The sequence below is a fragment of the Vulpes lagopus genome, chromosome 7, assembly GCF_018345385.1.
Source record: "Vulpes lagopus strain Blue_001 chromosome 7, ASM1834538v1, whole genome shotgun sequence".
Taxonomy (NCBI): domain Eukaryota; kingdom Metazoa; phylum Chordata; class Mammalia; order Carnivora; family Canidae; genus Vulpes; species Vulpes lagopus.
In genome coordinates, this window is record NC_054830.1 from 7,985,700 (window position 1) to 8,007,708 (window position 22,009).

The 22,009-nt window shown below is 49.2% G+C and overlaps 1 protein-coding gene across 6 annotated transcripts in view; it reads left to right on the forward strand.

Annotated features, from left to right (window-relative positions):
- Positions 1-17,118, forward strand: part of SMARCA4 (SWI/SNF related, matrix associated, actin dependent regulator of chromatin, subfamily a, member 4) — a 93,929-nt gene extending 76,811 nt beyond the window's left edge. For 4 of the 6 annotated variants that reach the window (XM_041762097.1, XM_041762099.1, XM_041762100.1 and 1 more), the window contains 5 exons: positions 12,653-12,761; positions 13,139-13,240; positions 14,739-14,871; positions 15,005-15,147; positions 16,618-17,118. In XM_041762097.1, the coding sequence (XP_041618031.1) occupies positions 12,653-12,761; positions 13,139-13,240; positions 14,739-14,871; positions 15,005-15,147; positions 16,618-16,650 (520 nt within the window). In that variant the 3' untranslated portion in view covers positions 16,651-17,118. The remainder of the gene's footprint in view (positions 1-12,652; positions 12,762-13,138; positions 13,241-14,738; positions 14,872-15,004; positions 15,148-16,617) is intronic. The other 2 variants (XM_041762098.1, XM_041762102.1) reach the window with 1 other exon arrangement.
- The last annotated feature ends 4,891 nt before the right edge of the window (positions 17,119-22,009 follow it).

A 22,009-nucleotide genomic window follows, 5' to 3' on the forward strand; every position in this document is an offset into this window, starting at 1 on the left:
AGGATACCCTCACGAAGCCTGTGATTACTCGTACCAACTGAAATTTTTAAATGGGCAAAAGTCATGGACAGACCTCTCCCGGAAGGAGATACCCCAGTAACCAATCAGCATGTGAAAAGGTGCTCAGGATCACTGCATCAACATCATAACATCAAGGTAATGCACAATAGAGGCACCTGGGTGGCTTAGACAGTTAAGCATCTGCTTTCAGCTGGGGTCATGATCCCAGGGTGCTGGGATTGAGCCCCACATCGTGCTCCTTGTTTAGCGGGGAGCCTGCCTCTCCCTCTCCCTCTGCCTGCTGTTCCCCCTGCTTGTGCGTGCTCTCTCTCAAATAAGTAAAGTAAAATCTTAAAAAAAAATTAAAAAGGTAACACAGTAAAACCAGACGCCTCCATACACCCACCAGAATGCCTAAAACTCCTTTAAGTGTTGGCAACGACATGGAGTGGTTGGACTTCACATGCTACTTACGGGAGCAGACCATTCTTTGACACTAAACTTTCTGACCCAGAGACTCTAATCCTAGTCATAAACCAGAGATTGCTGAGCACCTGTGTCCACCAAAAGACACATATAAGCACATGCATAGCAGCCTTGATCATGACTGTCCCAAATGAAACAGCCCAGTGTCCATCCATAGGAAAACATATCAGTGGTGGCCTAATCAAAGAGCAGAATTCTAACCACCACCAGCACAGGCATTCCGCCATTCCCCAGGAGAATCTTACAGTCATTTTCTTGGCAGAAAAAAGCCAGACACTAACAAGTACCTACTGGATGTTTCCTAAAGTTACGGGAAGTTGGAAAGCTAATCCATGGTGATGGGTGAGGAGCAGTGGTTACCTCGAGACATGAAAACATTCATCAGGATAAACATTTGATAAGCATACTTTCCTGTAGTATGTTACACTTCTGTATTTAAAAAGTCAGAAAATAGGACACTTGGAAACAGCATCCTCAACTTGTCGATAAGATCTTAGATATTTTCAAACTTAAAAAAAAATGGTCTATTTTTTAGTCATCTTGTGACTTTCTGCAAAAGTCCCCTGAGCATCAGCCTTAGCCTGTATCACGGGAGAAAAGAGGAAATGACTGCCCTAGCTGCTGTGAACAGCTTTCTTCCAGCATGTGCAAGATGGGGTAATAAGTCATGCCTGAAACTAAAACTGGCTCTCAGGGCTCCATGACCCCTTGTTGAGATTGTTCTCCTGCAGGAGGCTGAGATCCTGTTTGATGAAGCCCCAACTCTGAAGCCACAGAGCTGCACTCCCAGCTGGCATGAAACCGGTGTGGCTGGACACCTCATTAGAGGGTTTACATTTACCCCGAGTCTTCCTGGAATGGGTGACATCACAAATATGGGAGTTCTCCATTACAGTAGAAGGAAATGTAAAGAAGTTACAAGTGGAATAGTATAAAAGATCATTAAAGGAAGCCTCTTACATGATGATATTGAGAAACTCTTGGTTTGCGATTGAAGTGGGTCCATCTGCTTGCTACTTTGCCGGTGGCCCCTAGGAAAAGATCAATCAGGGCACATAGACTTGGGAATTAATGTTTTCCTGCTTAAAAAGTTACCTCATAGCAAATCCTTTCAAAGATGACATATAGGTGAAAGGCCAACTTATTTAATGGATATTTTTGACATTCTTTAACATATTAAATTCAAAACCACAGGGAAAACAATCTCACACGGTTCACCCTGTTGTGAGACTGGGTGAGAAGTGAGACTACCCTCACTCTTGATACCAACTACACAGTTCAGGGATCCCAGACCACTCTTAGGCTTGCTCAAGGACTCTCTGAAAGCTATTAAACTCACAGTTATGGTTTGTTATAGTGAAAGAACAAGGCCTGGCATCAGGGGGCAGCATCCTGGGGAGTTCTGTATGTGGAGCTTCCAGCTGTCCTCTCCCCAGGGCATTGCCAGCAGCACTGACTTTCCTGACAGCATTAGGAGATAAGACCCATAGAGCACTGCCAACCAAGGAAGGCTGGATGTCTAGAGTTTTTATTGGAACTATTCACAGAGACACAGCTGACCACTGACATGGCTGGCCTCAGTTTCTAGCTCCTCTGTGGATTGAGCGGATGCCACATGACCCATCACTCCTGTCTTAAATCACAGTCTTACACTCTCTGGGGTAGAGGGCCCCAGCTAATACAAAGGCAGCCCAGAAGGCAAGGCATTGCCAAGGCTAAGAGACCATCTCCCAGGAGCCCAGTGCAAAGGTCAGGCCTCTCTTTGGATCAGGTTAAATTCTAATGGCACACTCAAGAGGTACCTGGAAGGTTCTGAGGGACCAGACACTATACCACACCAAAGAGAACCAAAGTAGTTCCAAACTGAATTTGGAAGTAGCCTATATCACACACTTTCTTGTCTCAGACTTCCAATATAGCTCATTTCCAGAAGAGAAAATGAGGCATTTATATTTTTTAAAAAAAATTTTAACTTTCCAGAACATTATAATTAGCTGAATTCTATATTTGAGTTAAACATGAAGCCCGAAAAGAGAACAAATCGTACAGCTCAGTTGTCCCTGGACACCAGCAGATGATCACAGGATGTTGTCAGCATTTGGATTCGATATGTCCCAAGTCTGCCTTGCTGAGCAAGAGGGCCTGGTGCTGCTGTTCAGTGCCCAGTGCCCATGGGAGCCCGGCTTGTGTCTCCATGCAGTGACTCGAGAGTAGTAGCTGCTGTGTGAGCGGGGCCACCCTTCTGTCAGTGGGCATCGCTCCAGGTGTTGCTTTTGATTACATATTTCAAGATCTCCCCCAGCTGTATTTAAATATCTCAGAGCAGTCACATTTGATATTATCTTTGTACTTCCATCCAAGTCCACATACAGGTACCATCCTGATCTGAAAGCTTTTGTTCCCTTCCTACCTGTTCAGATTCAGGACTGCCATGCCCGGGGCCCCTATGATCTAGTGTGGCATGAAGAAGTGTGCCACATAAGCAGAGCCTGAGGATAAGCAGGGCCCTTCCAGGGGCAGAGGAAGAAAAGAGTGTCATGGGCAAAGGGGGCAACATATGCAGAGACATATGCCATACCCTGAGGCCGAGGGTATGGGCATCCTGTGTGCAGAGAAAGCCAGCTGAGGCAGTAGGGTGTCATGGGCTGAGCCCACATGCAGGACCTCACAGGGCTCCTTCTCCCTGGTGCTTGGAATCTCAGACTGCATCGAGGAACCCTTTGGTTACTAGCCAGAATTGGAACCAGAATTTAGAAAGAATGTTGGAGGTAGGGATTTTTTTCTTTAAAATCTAAACATGCAGGGATCCCTGGGTGGCGCAGCGGTTTAGCGCCTGTCTTTGGCCCAGGGCGCGATCCTGGAGACCCGGGATCGAATCCCACATCGGGCTCCCGGTGCATGGAGCCTGCTTCTCCCTCTGCCTGTGTCTCTGCCTCTCTCTCTCTCTCTCTCTCTCTCTCTCTGTGACTATCATAAATAAATAAAATTAAAAAAAAAAATCTAAACATGCAAATACATTAGGCACATATTCCCGGGCAGGTTGGGACCTTGTCAAGGGGCTGTGTGTGCTGCCAGCTGGTGTCTTCATCCCTTAATCCTCCATAGGGAACCGGCAGCAGGTAGCCAAGGCAGTGTCTGCAGATGCTAGTCAGTAGGTGTGTGCTCTGGAGCATATTACCTTGTGCTTTGGGGAAGATTTTACAGAACCGTCTCTGGTTGAAGGAGCCATTTAAGCAGGCAGGCTTCAGAGGACCCTTCATAGCACCTGTGCTCCCCACTGGGCTTTTGAGCTCGACCATTACTAGCTATAGGGCAGAATCACGGTTCTTGTGAAGACCACATGCTGGGCAGTAGAGGGTCAGCGCCAGGTTTTCTGAACTTGATCATACTGACACAAGAGAATGTTTTTGTTCTTAGGAGATCCTTGCAAGTTACTCTTGATTGCTTAGAAAGATGGGTGTGTACAGACTGCCCAGGCTAAGCCTCCCTTGGCTGAGCCCCACTGAGCAGACCCTCAGGGTTCCCTTACCCTTTTTCCCCTGCCAGTAGGCAGCAACTTTTATTTTATTTTATTTTATTTTATTTTATTTTATTTTATTTTATTTTATTTTATTTTATTAAGATTTTATTTATTTATTCATGAGAGAGACAGAGAGAGCCAAAGATACAGGCAGAGGGAGAAGCAGGCTCCACGCAGGGAACCTGACCTGGGACTCGATCCCAGGTCCCTAGGATCATGCCCTGGACTGAAGGCGGTGCTAAACCACTGAACCACCCAGGCTGCCCGAGGCAGCAGCTTTAAAAGAGCTGAAGGGCTTGAGTATCACAAAGATCTGGGTTTACCATCCATCTCCCTGCCTCAGTTTCTGGGTCCTCAGCATAGAAGTAGAATCCCCCAAATGGAATTATAGAGACCCCCAAATGAGAGATCATGGGCCAGGCATGCCGCCTAGAAACCAGCCCTAAACTTAGCATTGTAGATGATGAAGGGCCCTGGCCACATCTGTGATAGCAGCCTCAGCCTGGGCCTGGCAGCCACTACCTAAAACTTGTTAGCACTTTCCCCTTACCTTTACAGGGGCCCTGTGTTTCCCTATTGAGAATCAGAGAGCTGATGACTCTTGGGAGTTGAAAGGTTTGTACGTTGATTTGTGACAAAAACAGGCAATGTAGCAAGCCCCAGGAAAGTTTGTCTGGCTAAAGCATTCCCCAGGAAAGGTAATTAACTGCAAGTGGCTCCAGTCCCCTTGAGGGAAAAAGTAAAGGGTGGGCAGCCTGGGAGCCCTTTCAGAGGGGATCAGAGAGGCCTCAGGATTCTCCAGCCTCAGCCATTGGAAAGCTGTATAGCCCTTCCTCTAGAGCCCAACCTCAGACTGGATCCACTTCAAGAGGAGAAGCTAGCCCTCTGGGTCTGGGTCTAGAGTCAGCACTTTCTGCTTGGCACTCAGCCGAGAGCCTATCCTGAGAAACAGCGAGGTGACAGGTCTTAAGAAAAGTGCTGATACCCATCATTAAGGCCCAGGCCAACCTGATGTAGATGCAGGCCAGGCTGAGGGCCCAGGGGGGCTCTAAGCCACAGAAGGATTAGCCCCGGCAGCCTTGTTGAGTTGTGCAGTTCTGAGGCCACCACCAACTTTGCTAGATGAAGTTGCATCTGCCTTGTTTGTCATCCTGCCGGTTCCACCCTTAGACTTCATTCCCTGCTGATGGTGTATCACCACAGTGCAGTTGGATCACACCAAAGAAAACAGGACGGCTGTCTAGGAACGGTCTTAAAACTAGAATTACATATAAGCTCAAAACAGTACGGGTACAGACACCGGACCCCAGAAATAAATTTTGGGTGAACAAGTTGCACCCTCCACCTCCCTCACAGTCCTGCGTGAGATCCTTCTAAAGTGCTCGTGCATTTCGGCAAGTGTGTGCTCCTGTATGCAGGAAAAACAAAAAAGAAATGGTCACGAAAATAGAAGATAATCAACAAGTAAGACAGGAAGTTTCCTATAAAAGGAAAATTCAAAATCTCTGGAAAAGAAAAAAAAAAAAAAAAAAAAAAACAAACTAGAGGGTGAATAAAAAGGTCCCAGGTCAAATAAATGAGAAACCACAAAATAGGTAATTTTAAAATAAAGCTAAAAGACAGTTAGCTAAAAGAATTAAAAGGTTAAAGTTCCAAGGTGAAACTAGTTAAAAACGTTAGTTAACTGATGTTAAAAGTTAGGGAAGGAAGAGTGGGTGTGAGGGCCTCGGGCAAGTGTGGAGGTGGGTCTTTCAGCTCCCACTGGACCAAGAAACCCCAGCACCCTTGGTTCCAGCAGGGTCATCCAGCGATCTCTTCCATTTCAGAGGGGGCTTTGGAGCTTCCATTGCTGTGAGCCCCTCAGCACTCCAGGGGCTCCCAGAAGTACCAGCAGGCTGCTAATACGACTCATTCCAGTCAGGAAACACGCTTCTCAAGGCTCCAGTGAACCAGGCCCACAGATGGTGGCCCCAGTCCCCCTACACTTTCATGACCAGTTCCACTTGCCCCTGGCCATGGCTTCTGGGGGAGCTGGGCTGGCTTTGCCTCTTCTTTTCACCTTCTCTCATCCCGAGAAATGTTCTTTGCAGTGCCGTGAACAGGTCATGGGCTTCCAGCTCTTTGTCCTCGTCGCTCACAGCTAATGTCTTCTGAGCTCTTGCCACCACAGGGCATGGTGCAAGGCCTTGTAACATTCATGGTTTGCTTGGGGAAGCTGTGCGGACATGCAAAGTAGGTGCCAACAGCTAGCCTAACACAGGGATTACCCTTTTGGCAGATAGAGGCTCTTCATAAAGAATTTGTAACTAAGTGCATCAGATTTCTCACTTGTCTGATGTTCAAATTTTCCATGATTTTATAACACATCAAAAAATTGAACCTAGAAAGTAATTGTGTACTAATTAAGCAAAAGAATTAAGTAAAAGAAAAGAAGGTTTCATTATTTCACTTTCAAATTTTATTTATGAAAAACCTTCTGAGATTCTGTTTCAGATAGTTCGCAGTTAAATCAGTTTTTTTTTTGTTTTGTTTTGTTTTGTTTTGTTTTGTTTTTAGTTAAATCGGTTTTGAAACTCCTGAGCCGCTTGTATCCAGGACCTTGTAGGCTCAGTTCACTGATCAAGGGTCGAAAGTGAACATGGTCCCGGGGCTTGGTGTTATCACTGATCAATGTCATGGGAAGGTGAATTGAACTTGACTCTAGGAAGGAAAGCAGGGCTAAGAGACAGTCCTTCCTGGCAGACTGGGACCCCCTCCATACTTGGCTCATAATATATGTCCTATGTACCACCTTCAATTGATTGCTTGTGCCTACCTGAGGGCAAAGGAATAATGCTCTGATCTACTTGCGTGTCTGCACTGGTCAGAGGATGAGAACATGAGGACACCAGGCAGTATGTTGCCTTCCCCGATATTCTCTCTGTTGTTTTTAGAATTCATATCAACGGTGAACCAGCAAAAGAATAAATCTGGCCCACTGGCTGTATGTGTATCACCTGTGAATTAAGATTTTTCTTTGAAGATTTTAGAAAAATCAGAAGAATAATAACATTCCATGACATGAAATTGTAGGAATTCACTTTTCATTGTTTATAAAAAAGTTTTATAGGAATACACCCAAAGCTCACTTTTCTGTGTCTTGTCTGTGGCTACTTCTGTGCAACAGTGGCAGAGTTGAGTAGTTGTGACAGAGATGGGATGGCCCACAAAACCTGAAAGATTTACACAGGTTACAGAAAAAGTTTGCTGACCCTTGATTTAGTGTAACATACGAGAAAGGGTGGGAGGGATCCCTGAGTTGGTTGTAGGGAGTGACCTGTGATCAAGCCCTGCCTGCCTGCCAGCTCTCATTGCCTCTGTGGTTTCTCCATCTGTTGGAAAGGGACCTGGGTGGATGACCTCTTCAATGTAGAGACTTTGTGGTTTTGTCCCATTTGGGGGGCTCTTGGTCTATTGTGATTCTCTTGATTCTTCCTCCGCATGTTGTAATTTTGTTTTAAGGACACATTGAAGGCACATTTGGAATTTGGGGCTCTGCGTGTCAGGAAGTCAGTTCTAAGATCTTCATGTCTAGGGATTCCCTTCACTGGAAGGCCATAGAGGAGTTAATGAAGACTAGCTTTTGGGGGATGCCTGGGTGGCTCAGTGGTTGAGCATCTGACTTTGGCTCAGGTTGTGATCCTGGGATCAAGTCCCTGAGGTTCTCCTAGGGAGCCTGCTTCTCCTTCTGCCTATGGCTCTGCCTCTCTCTGTGTGTCTCTCATGAATAAATTAATAAAATCTTGAAGGAAGGAAGGAAGGAAGGACGGAAGGAGAAAGAGAGAGAAAGCAAGGAAAGAAAGAGAAAGAGCAAAAGAAAGAAAGAAGAAAGGAAAAGAAAAAAAGAAAGAAAGAAAAAGAAAGAAAGAAAGAAAGAAAGAAAGAAAGAAAGAAAGAAAGAAAGAAAGGAAAGAAAGACTAGCTTTTAGGACCTAGAGCTGTCTACCAGCTCTCCCCTTACAGTGACCCATGGCTGCCACCACTCTAGGCTCCCTCTGTCCTGAAGACTTCCCACCCCAAGAAGAAAGCCTCTCATTCCTCAGCTCCCGATAGCAAGTCACGGGAAGGGCTCTGATTAGCTAGCTTGTGTCCCAGGCCTTTGCCTGGACACCTCACCAGGGACCAGATGGGTGAAGGTACAGCACTTGGTACCCTGCAAGTCTTGGGAGAGAGGTGGGGACTCAGTGTTGGGCAGCACCACCAAAGCCCTGAGTTGGCAGAGGGGAGGGCCCATTTCCATAGGGAGGCAGACACCATCTGGGTGGGCTGAATAATAAGGGTCTTTACCAGGGCTCTTCAGGCTCCAAGAGGGGCTTGTGAAACTAGACCAGGTCCTACCCCCACAGAGTTAGACTTGTGCCACAGACTTCATTCAGCAAGAAGTGCTCACCGGGCTAGATTTGGGAGGAATTGGGCCTTCAGGCAAAGGGCCTTGACCACTCTGGGTCCCAGCTGTCTCCTGTCCTACTGTAATGGAGACAGGGCAGTGAACAAGGTAGAAAGAAATCCCTGCTCTGGGAGCTGGTGTCTGGAAGCAGGAGAGTAGCATCCTCATCGTTCTCTTTGTCACACACATGCGTGGTAGTGGCTGCTATTGCCCTTATTGCCAAACCGGGTGACAGCCCAGGCTTCAGTCTGAATGGAGGTCACAGGTCTGTTCCTCACAGCCTCAGGATTTTCTCAAACTCCTTTACTTCCATCCCCACTGCTGCCAGGGCAGCCAGACACAAAGCCAGGACAGAGACAGTTCCAGACCACTCTGCCTGCAGAAGCTTCTTCAGAGCAAGTCTCATAAGACATGAGGCAGATACGGGCACACTGCTCTCTCAGGGCAGGGGGTTTCCTGGTAGTTGCTGCCAGTCTTTTCTGGAACAGGGTCGTGTATAAACAACCATGCAATGTTGAGGGCAGGGAGGCACCCTTATTCAGAGATTACCTTTGTGACACCCAAGTTTGAACCCTGTTCCTTGACCCTGAAACTTTCACCCTGAGCTATTTCTTCCTTCAATCAGCAAATGTTTATTGAGCACCTATGGTGTACCAGGTGCCAGAGAGAGAGCGGAAAATAAAACAGGCAAGGTCTCTGTCCTTGGGGCTTGTGTTCTGGTTCAGTAAAGACACAGCCACATGGGCTCTGGTAGGAGAAATGGCAGCTGCCATGGACAGACACCAGTCTAGGTGACTGGCTTCATTTCTAATAATATAAAGAAGTTGAATTGTCAACCTTTCTAGAAGAAAATGCAGTGCCTCTGTGACAAGACAGGAGAAACACCAAGTATAAAAGGCAATATTGGTAAATTGGAATTTGATTACAACTAAGATCTTATCTTATCACCCAAAGACACCATCAAGAAAGTAAGAAGACATGCCATAGACTGGAAAAGGCATTTATAATAAACACATCCAACGAAGGACTGTCTGAGGGAAGATAAAGATGTGAATGGATACTGCCTAAAAGAGGTCATCAGGTGGCCATTCCATCTATGAAAGGGTGTCACGTTTCACTGCTTATCAAGGAATTGTGAATTAAAATCACAAGGAGATACCAGTTTGTACCCACGTTGTAGAACAGCTACACCGACAAGGAGTGACAGCAAGTGAAGCTGATAGGATGAGAAGAGCCCATCCAGTGGCAGAAGCGTAAGCAGGGGCTCAGCGTCTACTGAAGCTGAGCGCCCCTGCCATGCTTTCCAGCATTTTCACCTCCAGGTGTGTTCCCAAAAGAAGTGCAAGCCAACAGTTGGACGTAAGCATCTGCGGCCACTTGCTTCATGATACTCAAGACCAGCACACCTGGGTACCAGTCAGCAGAAAATGGACAAGCGAACCGTGTGGCATGTGCCCACCACAGGGCATAAGGCAGCTCTTGAGATGAGTGAGCTGGTGCTGCATGTGCCTGCAGGGATGAAGGAGGCGGCCAAACCTGGGAGCTGACCGTGCAAGAGCCCATAACACCAAGTTCAAGATGAGGCCTGGCCTACCTCGAGGAGCTGAGCACTGAAAATCCATGCCTTTATCTCTCATCACATTCTTATTGATTACTCTCTGTGAGGGGCGGGGAGTGAGGGTTACAGGGAACCTAGGGGGAGCTGACATTTGCTCTGAGGCGATGTGAGGGCTGTAGTTGGGCTTCCTGAGGAGCAGTGGCTTTGATGATTCTGAGGAAGTAGGAGAGAGGGATGCTGATGTCAGACACCAGGGCAGCCTGTCCTGGAGGGCCAAGCTGCCACCAGAGAGACTCTGTTTTATTCCGTGTGAGGTAGGCAGCTGTGACTTGTCCACCTCTAAGTCCACAGAGGTGAAGAGGGCTGGTGAGCAAGCCTGGAAGGCTCTAGGCCCCAAGCCTGCTGCAGTAGCGCCTGGTGGTGGGGTGGGGTTTCCAGAGGACTTCTAAGGATTAAAAGTGACATCTCGGCATGTTGGCAACTAAAACCTTACGGCAGTGGATTTGCTGTCTGAGAAAAGGTGGCTCTAAAAGTCCGCCATCGTCTTGGTGCCCTGTCCCTCCATCACGTGCACCCGGTTCCAGGCCATCCATGCTCAGAGCTCATTGCACCAGTGAAGTCAGGCATAGAGTGACCACATAGGTCTATATTCCTCAATGATGCCACTATTCCAAAGTTTTGTAAGAGGGACCCCGTTGCTTTCCATTCTTTCATGTCTGCCACAGTTTCTTAGACTGATGGAGGTGAGTGAATTTTATTACAAAACTTTCCATTTTATTCCAGTACTAGTGTTCCACTTTGTGAGCTCCCTCGAGGGCCAGCCCCTTCATGGATGCCACAGAGGAGCACAAAAACGTGTGACCTGGAGAGCCCAGTCTTAGCACTGTGCAGAGCACACTCCACACCCATTAGTGAGCAGCAAAATTAATTTAGTGGCTCAGCTGGCATTTCTAAAAAGTGAAATAGTGGAGAAAACGGTTCATCTTACTTAGCAAGGGAGACCCCCGTGCAGGGAAACTTCTAGTACTTTACGGTTGTAGGTATATGTCCTGGATCAGAGTGAAAGATGTGACCTCCACTGTGCATCATGGTCAAAAGTATCATGATAGTGCTGTCAAGATGAGAAAGGGGAGCTCCGAGAAGGTTGGGGGGCAGCAGGACATGGAGGTTGGTGAGTGGTGGCCTGCGGCTCAGGTCTGCCTGTCCCAGGTAGAACGTCCAGTGCCTTCTGCTACCGATTCTCGTTTTCAGAGTTCATGTAAACAAGCTCTAGTTGTCTTTGGCCAAACCGCCCACCAGCCTATTCCCAGAGAGGTGGGAAGCCTGCTACTCCAGGGAGGGCATTTGGGTTTTGCTGCTGGATGCTCCCAGTGTCACGATTGCATTAAGGAGCAGCTTTGCTAGGACTGCCTCCCCGAGGCTGCTCCCGGCTGGGATCCCAGAAGCTTTTTGCCTGTTTGGGCTTCCTGTGCATTGCGAGACCCCTGGGCCCCTTCCCACAGCTGGGGGTCTCCTGAGATGCAAGCCTGACAGACAGGAGCTGGAATCTGGTCCTGCACCTTGCTTGCTTTGGACAGATACCACCATTCAGTCCTTGCTGTGTGCTGGATACTTGACACACATGTTCCTGCCCAGACACAGCCCACCTCGGGCCTCTGCCTTCCAGCCTTTTTTCCCAGTGTGAAGTCGGGGTGTCAGCCTCCCCCTTCCTTCCAGCTTGTGTTTTCAGCCACATCGTGCCCCATGTTGTATCCAGTTGGTCACAGATAAGGGAGGGCAAGCCACCTGTAGTCAAGCCTTGGAGCAGGGCCTTGACCAGGTCACTGGCAGCCTGGACCCCTGGGGCTGGGTTCCTGTCTCCAGTCTCCAAAAAGGGAGACTGTACTCATAAGAGTTGTCTTCTCCTGTCTACCAGTCCTTGAAGTGCCTGCTCACTCTCCTCAGGCAGGCCTGAGGAGTGATGTCCCTTCGAGCTCCTGGCCCCAGACAGATCCAGACCTGGACGTGGCACAGCCTGGTGGCCAAGTACACGGCACCTGCATAAGTGAGGGCCAGGAGACAGCACTTGAGACCCTGCCACATCTCAGGGCTGCTCACAGTGTCTTTCCTCTGCTCCCTTGTGAAAAACCAGTACTTTCCCAATTGCAAGAACTAGAAAACCGCTCAGGTCTTCCGCTAGGGTCTTTCCAGGGGGCATTTCTCCTCCACGGGTTTTTGCCAAATTCTCTGAAGTTCACTGCTCCTAAGTACTGCCTATGAGAGACATGCTTGCAAAACTTGCAAAAACTGGTCTCTCTTTGAGAACTGGCACTTACTGCTCCCAACCACCATAAGCAAACTGATTTTTGCAAAGTACATAGGTGTAATCATGATTCTACCTCTTTCGAGTGCCAAGGCTTCTATTGCACAGCATTTGGCAATGTTTCCTCCAGGGGCTTTGGAGGTTGGGTGAGGGCAGAGCCCGCGTTCAAATGCATTCCTGGCCTCTCTTTGCATGTTTTCCTCTCAAGAATGTTCCAGAACTCACAAGACAGTACATGTACAGGAAATAACTCCAAAGTGCTTTGAATTTCTCATTCCTCAAGCAATGGGTGGTGGCCAAGTGGGGGCTCCCCGAGCAGGCAGGGCCTGTGAGTGACGCCCACTGTGTCCCACCTTGCAGTAGTAGTGGACGTCAGCTCAGCGAGGTGTTCATCCAGCTACCCTCCCGCAAGGAGCTGCCCGAGTATTACGAGCTCATCCGCAAGCCTGTGGACTTCAAGAAGATAAAGGTAACCCTGGCATAAGATGTGGGAAGTGGGGATTCTCTGCAGGGATGTTTGGAGAATCTGACCCAGTACCTCCCCCATATGGGCCCCCCCGGGGTGCATGGGAAAGATGACCACAGAGCAGACTGAGTAGAGCCTGGGCTGTCTGGCCGGGGTCCTAGTCACAGGCTCTTGGGGTTCCTCAGAGCTCCTTCAGGGTTACCCATGGCCTAAGCTTCAGCAGTGCAGCTCTTGTGTTCAGTGGGCCCAGCCTTCCAAGTCTACAGAAGCACCCAAAAGACTGGGTCCATGACCTTATGAGGCAAAGGGATTCCTGGCCTCAAGGTCCCTGGGCACAAGGCAAATTCCCAAGCTAAGGCTGCGTCTCCCATCACCCACAGGAACGCATCCGCAACCACAAGTACCGCAGCCTCAATGACCTGGAGAAGGACGTCATGCTGCTGTGCCAGAATGCTCAGACCTTCAACCTCGAGGGCTCCCTGGTGAGGAGGCACCTGGGTTGGAGGGCACCCACTCCTAATTTTTACTGTCTTTGCAGCTGGGTCCCAATTAAGCATGCCCCTTGCTCTGTTTTAAATTGACTAGATAAGGGGATCTCTGGGTGGCTCAGCAGATGAGCGTCTGCCTTCAGCCCAGAGTGTGATCCTGGGTCCTGGGATCGAGTCCCACGTCAGGCTTCCTGCATGGAACCTGCTTCTCCCTCTGCCTGTGTCTCTGCCTCTCTCTGTCTCTCTGTCTCTCTCTCTCTGTCTCTCATGAATAAATAAATAAAATCTTTAAAAAATAAATAAATAAAATTTACTGATTAAGGGGTGCCTGGGTTTCTCAGTTGAGCGTCCAACTCTTGATCTGAGCTCAGGTGTTTGTTGATCCCTCAGGTCATGAGTTCAAGCCCCATGTTGGGCTCGATGCTGGGCATGGAGCCTACTTTAAAAAACAAACAAGGAAACACCCAGGTGGCTCAGTGGTTTGGCTGAGGTCATGCCTTTGGCTCAGGTCATGATCCCAGGTCCAGGGATTAAGCCCTGCATCTGGCTCCCTGTGAGGAGCCTGCTTCTCCCTCTGCCTATGTCTATGCCTCTCTGTGTCTCTCATGCATAAATAAATACAATCTTTAAAAATAAAAAGACTTTAAAAAAATAAAAAACAAACGAAAACAATAAATTGATTAAAATAGAATTCCCAGGGCATTCTGGATGGCTTGGCGGTTTAGCGCCGCCTTTGGCCCAGGGCCTGATCCTGGGGACCTGGGATCATGTCCCACGTCGGGCTCCCTGTGTGGAGCCTGCTTCTCCCTCTGCCTCTGTCTGTGCCTCTTTCTCTCTCTGTGTTTCTCAGGAATAAATAAATAAAAAATCTTTAAAAAAAAAAAAACAATAGAATTCCCAACCGCTTGGAATATTTTGTCAATTATAAAAGCAATGTATTCCTTACTAAAAGATGCAGAAAGAACAATAAGCAGATTAGAGAAAATAAACTCAGTCTGACCCATCCAAGATGACCTGTGAGCAATCTGGTGGGTGTGTTTGAATTTTACGTTGAATTCACTAGGACTTCCTTAAAAGGAATCCTGTGGATGTGTCCTTTCCTGCAATGAAATTAACACACACATTACTGCAACTTAGCAAACTTCTCCTGACTGTGCTTAGGGTAGATGCTACACGGAAAAGAGATTTTACAGTCCTAAATTTGAGGGAAATGCTGCCTTAAACAAAGGACATGCATTTCCAGCATTACTGCAGACCTTCTCAGAGCCCTTAGAAGCATATGCTCACTGGGATCCTTCAAAGGGAGGGAGGAACTGGTAGTCATTCCTAAATTAACACAGCCATGCTTTTCTCTGAGTCTCACGTCCCAGGCCCCAACTGGGAAAGGGTTACAGAGGACCCTCTGCCCTGCATAGGCTGTCCTGGCCAGAGGGCAGGGCCAGTGGCCCCCATCAGGCCCCAGCCCACTCAAACCCCACGTGTCTCCTTCCAGATCTATGAAGACTCCATCGTCCTACAGTCTGTCTTCACCAGCGTGCGGCAGAAAATTGAGAAAGAGGATGACAGTGAGGGCGAGGAGAGCGAGGAAGAGGAGGAGGGCGAGGAGGAAGGCTCTGAGTCTGAGTGTGAGTCCCAACGATGGGTGGTTGGGCAGACCAACCTCACGGCCAGGCAGCTCCCAGCCACCCCGACTCGGCTTGCCGTGCTCTCCCAAGCTCATGTGTGTGTTTTTCCCCCACTCTCTGGTCCCCATCCCAGCCCGCTCGGTCAAAGTGAAGATCAAGCTCGGCCGGAAAGAGAAGGCACAGGACCGGCTGAAGGGGAGCCGGCGGCGGCCGAGCCGCGGTTCGCGAGCCAAGCCAGTGGTGAGCGATGATGACAGTGAGGAGGAGCAGGAGGAGGTGAGCACCCAGGGCCCTGGTGCAGGCAGGAGCAGGTAGCCAGTGCCAGTGGCATTTGGGTCTTTCCCCCTTGCCAGGTCTTAGATCTTCTGTCACAGCTTTGGGAGGGTAAATGCTCTAACACCCCACTCCACAGAGGGGGAAACTGAGGCTCAGGGTGGAACATGCCACATAACTCAAGACCAAGTCTGTATGACCCTAATGGAACTAGTGCTTCTACTGTTGGTGGGCAGAGCTGGCTTTCCATAACACCAGGGCCACCATGCAGAGGCCAGTAGGGCTGGGTCTGTATCGAGGGTGGAGTCAGGAGGCACTGGGATGGAAGACGCTACCAGACAGTCCCCCATGTGTCTTCCCTGAGCAGACACAGTACCCTGTGTAGCTGAGGCTCCCATGATGCCTTCACCCTGTGTGACACATGTGGTTCACCAACCCCCCAGGCCTCTGCTCATGGCTCTGCTCTGACCTCTGTAGGATTTCCAAACAGTGGTAGTAGATAAAAACAGAAACAAAAATCCCATGCTCTGAAATCAAAAACGGTGTGGAACAGGTCCCATGAACAGTGCCATGAGTGGAATCTGGGTGTTGCGTCTCCCCTGGAGCAGGCCGCACTCCCTGCACACCAGCGGGGAGCTGCATGAGCAGCAAGCCCACGGTTGGCAGTGGTGTGGGTGGGGATGAGGGTTAGAGCAGACCCACTTGCTGGATTCTATTAAGCTTTGCCCTCTGGCTGGGGCCTGGGTGCTCTGCCCTTCCCTACTGTGGGACCTGGGCATTTCACTACTTCAGAGTCTCAGTTTCCACTTCTAGAAATCAGGGAGGCCAAGGAGATTTCCTGGGGCCTGCCTCCCAGCAAAACTCATTGAGTGCCATTTCATCATTGCTGTTTTTCTCATACTGCCATTTGCAATAAGAACAAAATCCACTACCTCGAAACAAACCTGACTGTAGATCCTGATGAGGACATTACTGATGTCCTGACTACAGAGAGGTGGCCTGTGTTTCTGGAGAGTCGAATCTGGGCTGTAAAGCTCCCCATTTGCCCAGTCCAGATTCAGCAGAGCATTTTGTGGCCCTTACCAAGTTATTTAAAATACTTGTACAGAGGAACAGGTGTTTTACAAAGGAACAACCAAGGTGGTATTGAAGCCACAGGTCAGGGGCACAAGGACAGGTGTGCAGTGGTGGGAGGAAGCAGAGAGGGCCCAACGAGTCTCCCAGACAAGGAAGAGTCAATGTGGGCACCAGAGGCCAGTCCTCAGGAGAAAAAAAGATGTTGGGGGTTTGGCTATGACACCAGGGGCGAAGCCAAAGACTGCTCTACCGTTGGCCTCAAGGTGCCCCTCTGCCACCTGCTCACACCTGGCAGAAGCAGCTCAGTTAACAAACATACTTAGTGCCCAGGTAGGCATCACTGGGATGCCCTTGATGGTGGGGCTGATCATGCTCTCTCCTCTTGTCCCCCTCCAGGACCGCTCAGGAAGTGGCAGCGAGGAAGACTGAGTCCCAACATTCCAGAGTCTCGACCCCGGGCCCCTGGTTCCAGAGCCGAGGCGGCGTAGCCCTTAGCAGTAACGGGTAGCAGGAGATGTAGTTTCAGACTTGGGGTAAACTGTATAAACGAAAATCTTCCATATTTATACGGCAGAGAAGATGTAGGACTGTTTGTGTCTGGCCCTGTCCTGGCATCAGTAGCGTTTGTAACAGCATTAACTGTTGAAAACAAGAATTATATGACTCGGGGAACACGCGACACCTGCTTGTCTTTCCTTTCCCGGCAGTACTGTTGCGGCCGCAGTTGGGAGTCACTGTAGTTTCAGCCGTGGATGCACGTGTGTAGCCGTCCACCCCTCGTACTGTATTTTATGGGACAGGTCAGACTCGCCGGGGCCGGGGTCCGCAGGCCCAGCGGGGGTATGTCAGTGTCACTGGATGTCAAACAGTAATAAATTAAACAGACAACAAAACTCATGGCCTTGCCTTCTCGTGGACTCATTCCTATCTCCCTACTAGGTTGCAAAGGCCTTGGGGGCCCAGTCCTCCTCTCGTCACCATGTCCCATGGGGTCCATTTCACAGGGGAGGACACTGAGGCCCAGGCAGAGGGAAACGACTGGCCCAGTCCTCACACCAGCGCAGACTCTTGGCCCTGCCAGGTGCCACTGCCATCCTCCACCGTCAGACAGGGAGCAAGCAACTCCGTCCCTTCCCTGCCTGCAGCTGAGGTGGGGGCGCAGAGACAGTCACATAAACAGGCAGGTGCTACACAGAGGTCAGTATCGTGGCCTGGGAAGCCCAGGGCACTGTGGGAGTCCAGATGATCAAAGGGAGCTTCCAAGTCCAGAACGTACATTGAGTTCTTCACTATAATCCATGTCTGTTCATTAAGCTCTTTTCTTCATGACTTCCCTTTAATTCTCCAAACACTGTTCCCTTTAGTTCTTCCAACATATGTATAACAGCTGCTTTGAAGTCCAACATCTGGACCCTCTCAGAGAAAGAGTCTATTGACTATTTTTTCCCTCAATGTCAGTCACATTTGTTTCTTGGCATGCCTTGCAATATTATGTTGTTCAAAACGGACATTTTAAATAATAGATTGTAGCAACTCGGAATTCTGAGTTTGCCCCCACTTCCCTCTCACCCCTACCTCCACCACAGGGAGCTTAGTTGGTAATCACTATGCTTTCTTTTTTTAAGAGTTGCTGCTTGGGACGCCTGGGTGGCTAAGTGGTTGAGCGTGTGCCTTTGGCTCAGGGTGTGACCCTGGAGTCCCAGGATCGAGTCCCGCATCAGGCTCTGTGCATGGAGTCTGCTTCTCCCTCTGCCTGTGTCTCTGCCTCTCTCTCTCTCTCTCTCTCCCTCTCTCTCTCTCTCTGTCTCTCTTGGTCTCTATGTCTCTCATGAATAGGTAAATAAAATCTTTAAAAAAAATAAAATAAGAGTTGCTGCTCTAACTGTAGGGTGAGCCTTTCCCCCACAGCATGTAGCTGCTGATGTCTCTGCTCAGGTTTGGGTGTTTTTGTTTTTTGTTTTTTAATTTTATTTATCCATTCATGAGAGACACAGAGGGGCAGAGACATAGGCAGAGAAAGAAGAAGGCTCCCTGTGGGGAGCCTGATGTGGAACTTGATCCCGGGACCCCGAGATCATGACCCTAGCCAGAGGCAGTTGCTCAACCACTGAGCCACCCAGGTGCCCTTCGGCTCAGGTTTGAGTTTTGTGTTTAGGCTGTCTTCCTCTCGGGTCACTCAGGTGTCGTCCTCACTTCCAGCTCAGCCAGCGAGGGCTCAGCAGTTGTGTTCAAATACCTGACTCACTGAGGCTGCATGCCAGTGGCCCCGTGCTCAGGCAGCTTGCAGGCTGGCTCTGCCTTGGCTTCCTGTCCCTCTCGCTTACATTTTTCTCAGCACACGTGCATGGCCTCCCCTTGAGCTGGGTGCATGGAACCGTAGGTCGCCGGGGCTCCCCCCACCTCTCCCACGCAGCATGGGCAGCCTTTCTCCACGTAGCTTTCCAGCCCTTTCCATTGTGGGGCCACCTGTGGCTGTCTCATTCTCCAGGCCTTTTGACTGCTGACTAGTTCACCAGTCTCCTGCAACCAGGATCCCAACCCCAGGCTCCTTAGACCTTGGCCTTTGCTGTTCATCCCACCAGGAGAATCCCTCCCGTTTCCAGACTGCTGCTGTTCAGTTCCAAAGAAAGCAGACCCCCTCAGGCAGTGACTTTCAGGTCCTAGGAAGGCGACCTCACACAAAACGCACAACTCTCCCACTGCCGATCTTACCTGCCGTCGTGATTTTCCCGAAATGGCTATTTTTGAGAACTCTGCCTAGTTTTGCTTTTAGGGAGTGCATTTGGCAAGATCCTCACTCCTGCCAGTTTGGAAGTCCACATTTTTTCGTTTTAATGGCTTTGACTCTGCTTTAATAGATTTGAGTTTGTTTTAACATTTGCAGAAAATTAGCTCACCAAACCCTTGATTTCAGCATATTCAGGATGAGACCAGTTAATTGTTACTACTTTTTTAAAGGTTTTTATTTATTTGAGAGAGAGCCCAAGTGGGAGATGGGGCAGAGGGAAGGGAGAAGCAGGCTCGCCACCAAGCTGGGAGCCCGATGCAGGGCCCAATCCCAGGACCCTGAGATCATGACCTAAGCCGAAGGCAGACGTTTAACCAACTGAACCACCCAGGCGCCCCAGGATGAGGCCAGTGTAAAAATGAGTCCCTTGAGGGGAAAAAAGTACCAGTGAAGTTTTGGTAAGACAATGTCATATGATATATGTATTTGTATGACATAGTTTGTTGGCAAGTGGCAACAAGATGCAAAGTAATATTGAATTATTGGACATGAGTTAATATATTTCATGCAGAATCTAGAGTTCATTCCTCACAGTGTTGGAGAGCAGCTCCTTCTGTGTTCTTGCTTTAGTATGTGCTGTCCTTGTGTCCAAGGCCACCTCATGGCCCAAGGCGGCTCCTGGTAGTCCCATCTGTCCATTCCACCTTCCAGTCATAAATAAAGAGGCAAGGGATGCTTGGGTGGCTCAGTGGTTGAGCATCTGCCTTTGGTTCAGGACATGAATCCTGAGGTCCTGGGATCGAGTCCCGCATCAGGCTTCCCTGAGTGAGCCTGCTTCTTCCTCTGCCTATGTCTCTGCCTCTCTCTGTGTGTCTCTCATGAACAGATAAATAAAATGTTTTTTAAAAAAAATAAAGAGGCAAGGGTGGAGGGAAAGGCCACACCACCCCTTAGAGACCCAGTCTGGAAACTGACTTACCACTCTCAGTGCCCCTTGGCCATGACATAGTCAAATGGCCACACATAGCTGCACTGGAAGCCCAGACATGCAGCCCTGCTTCTGGACACACAGCTTGCTCACCACCTGCTTGATGGTGGTTCTCCCCAGTTTTCAGATGAGAAAACTAGCACAGAAAGGGAAGTTTCTACCTAGGCCACGCTGCCAGTCCCAGAGCCAGTGTTTGTCAAGCCATACTCCCCTTCCTTCCAAGTCAGGTGGTTGTGGGTTCCAATCCTGACCCAGCCACCTCCAGGTTGTGTGACCTTGGGGAGCATTCTGCACCTCTCCGAGCCCACTGGGAGATGGGAAACCAACAGGTATTTGAGAAGGTTGTACTTCCTTCTTCAGGCGTTTCTGTATTTTCTATGGTGACAATGAAAAGAAAGATAATTTAGGGGGTGCACCTGGGTGCCTTAGTGGTTGAGTGGCCAACTTTTAGCTCAGATCATGAGATCAACCCCTGCATTGAGGCTCAGTTGGTTGAGTGGCTGACTTGATTTCAGCTCAGGGTCAGGTGCTGAGTGTAGAGTCTACTTGAGATTCTCTCTTGCTCTTCTGCCCCTCCCCCCACTTATTCTCTTTACGCCTCTCTCTTATCTGAAATAAACAAATCTTAAAAAAAAAAAAAAAAGGAAGATGATTTTTAAGCAAAAAAAAATGAAGGTAATCAATAGGAGCTGCTAGTTTGGCAGAGTGTCTTACACATGGTGACCCAGGGACACGTGGACTGTGATGAGGGTGAGAGGTCAGGGCTGCAGGCCTCCTGGCCTGCCTCTCCCACACTGACCTTGGCCTAAAGTCATAGAACTAGCTTGGTTCTTGTGTGGATACTGGCCACGAACCAGGCGCCTCCACCAGCCTGAAGTCCTGCTGCTGCCCCACCCCCAGCCGGCCTTTGCTCTCAGCACCCATCTATATGGACCACCCTTTCCCCTCTATCTCTGCCCTCTTGTCAGTGCCTTCCTCCCCCATTCCTTTCAGCATCCCTAAGGGGTGGGGGACTTCATTCCCACTTTACAGGCAATACAGGTGGAGCTCAGGAAGGTGAGGCACTTGCTCAAATCCCCACAGATCTGCGCCCAGGTTTGGGAAACACAAGAGTCCTCAAGGGCTAGGACCTGCCCTGGGTCAAGAGGAAAGGCCTCCAATCTAGAAGGTGAAATGGCCCCATGACAAAGGTGGGGGCGTTGAGCATTAGGGGAGCCGACCTCTGTGTCTCCAAGGAGACACAAGAGGCTTCAGCAAGACATGGTTGAGGATGTGCATGGAATGGCTTAAGGCAGGACGCCTGGGTGGCTCAGCAGTTGAGTGTCTGTCTTCAGCTCAGGGCGTGATCCCAGAGTTGCAGGATCGAGTCCATTGGACTCCCCTCGAGGAGCCTGCTTCTCTCCTATGTCTCTATGTCTCTGCCACTCTCCTAGCGCCTATGTCTCTGCCGCTCTTTCTATGTCTCTAAAGAATAAATAAAATCTTTTTAATAAAGAAAAGGAATGACTTAAGGCTGGAATGTCATTCGGTCTGTGTGATGGGAAGCCATGTAACACCCTGATACAGCTGGGACTGTGAGGGGGCAGTCAAGAAGAGTATAGATCCAGGGTACCTGGCTGGCTCAGTTGGTGGAGCACATGGCTCTTGATCTCAGGGTCATGAGTTCAAGCCCCACTTGGGGATAGAGTTTACTTTTAAAAATAAACAAAATTTTAAAAGTAAAAAGAGGGACGCCCAAGTGGCTCAGTTGGTTAGACATCCACCTTCAGCTCAGGTCATGATCCTGGGGTCCTGGGATTGAGGCCCACATTGTCAGATTCACTGCTCAGTGGGGAGCCTGGTTCTCTCTCTCTGTGGGCCCCCCCACCTCATGTTCTCTATCTCATCCATGCCATCTCCCTCTCTCTCTCTCAAAATATTTTTTAAAGATTAAAAAGAATAAAAATAATAAAGTATAGACCCTTATATGTGACAGATGGCCACAACATTATCTCCCATCCCACATTCATTTCTAGAACCTTGCAGCTCCCCTATTAGATTCCATTGGCTATGGAGTCTAATACACCTTCCCT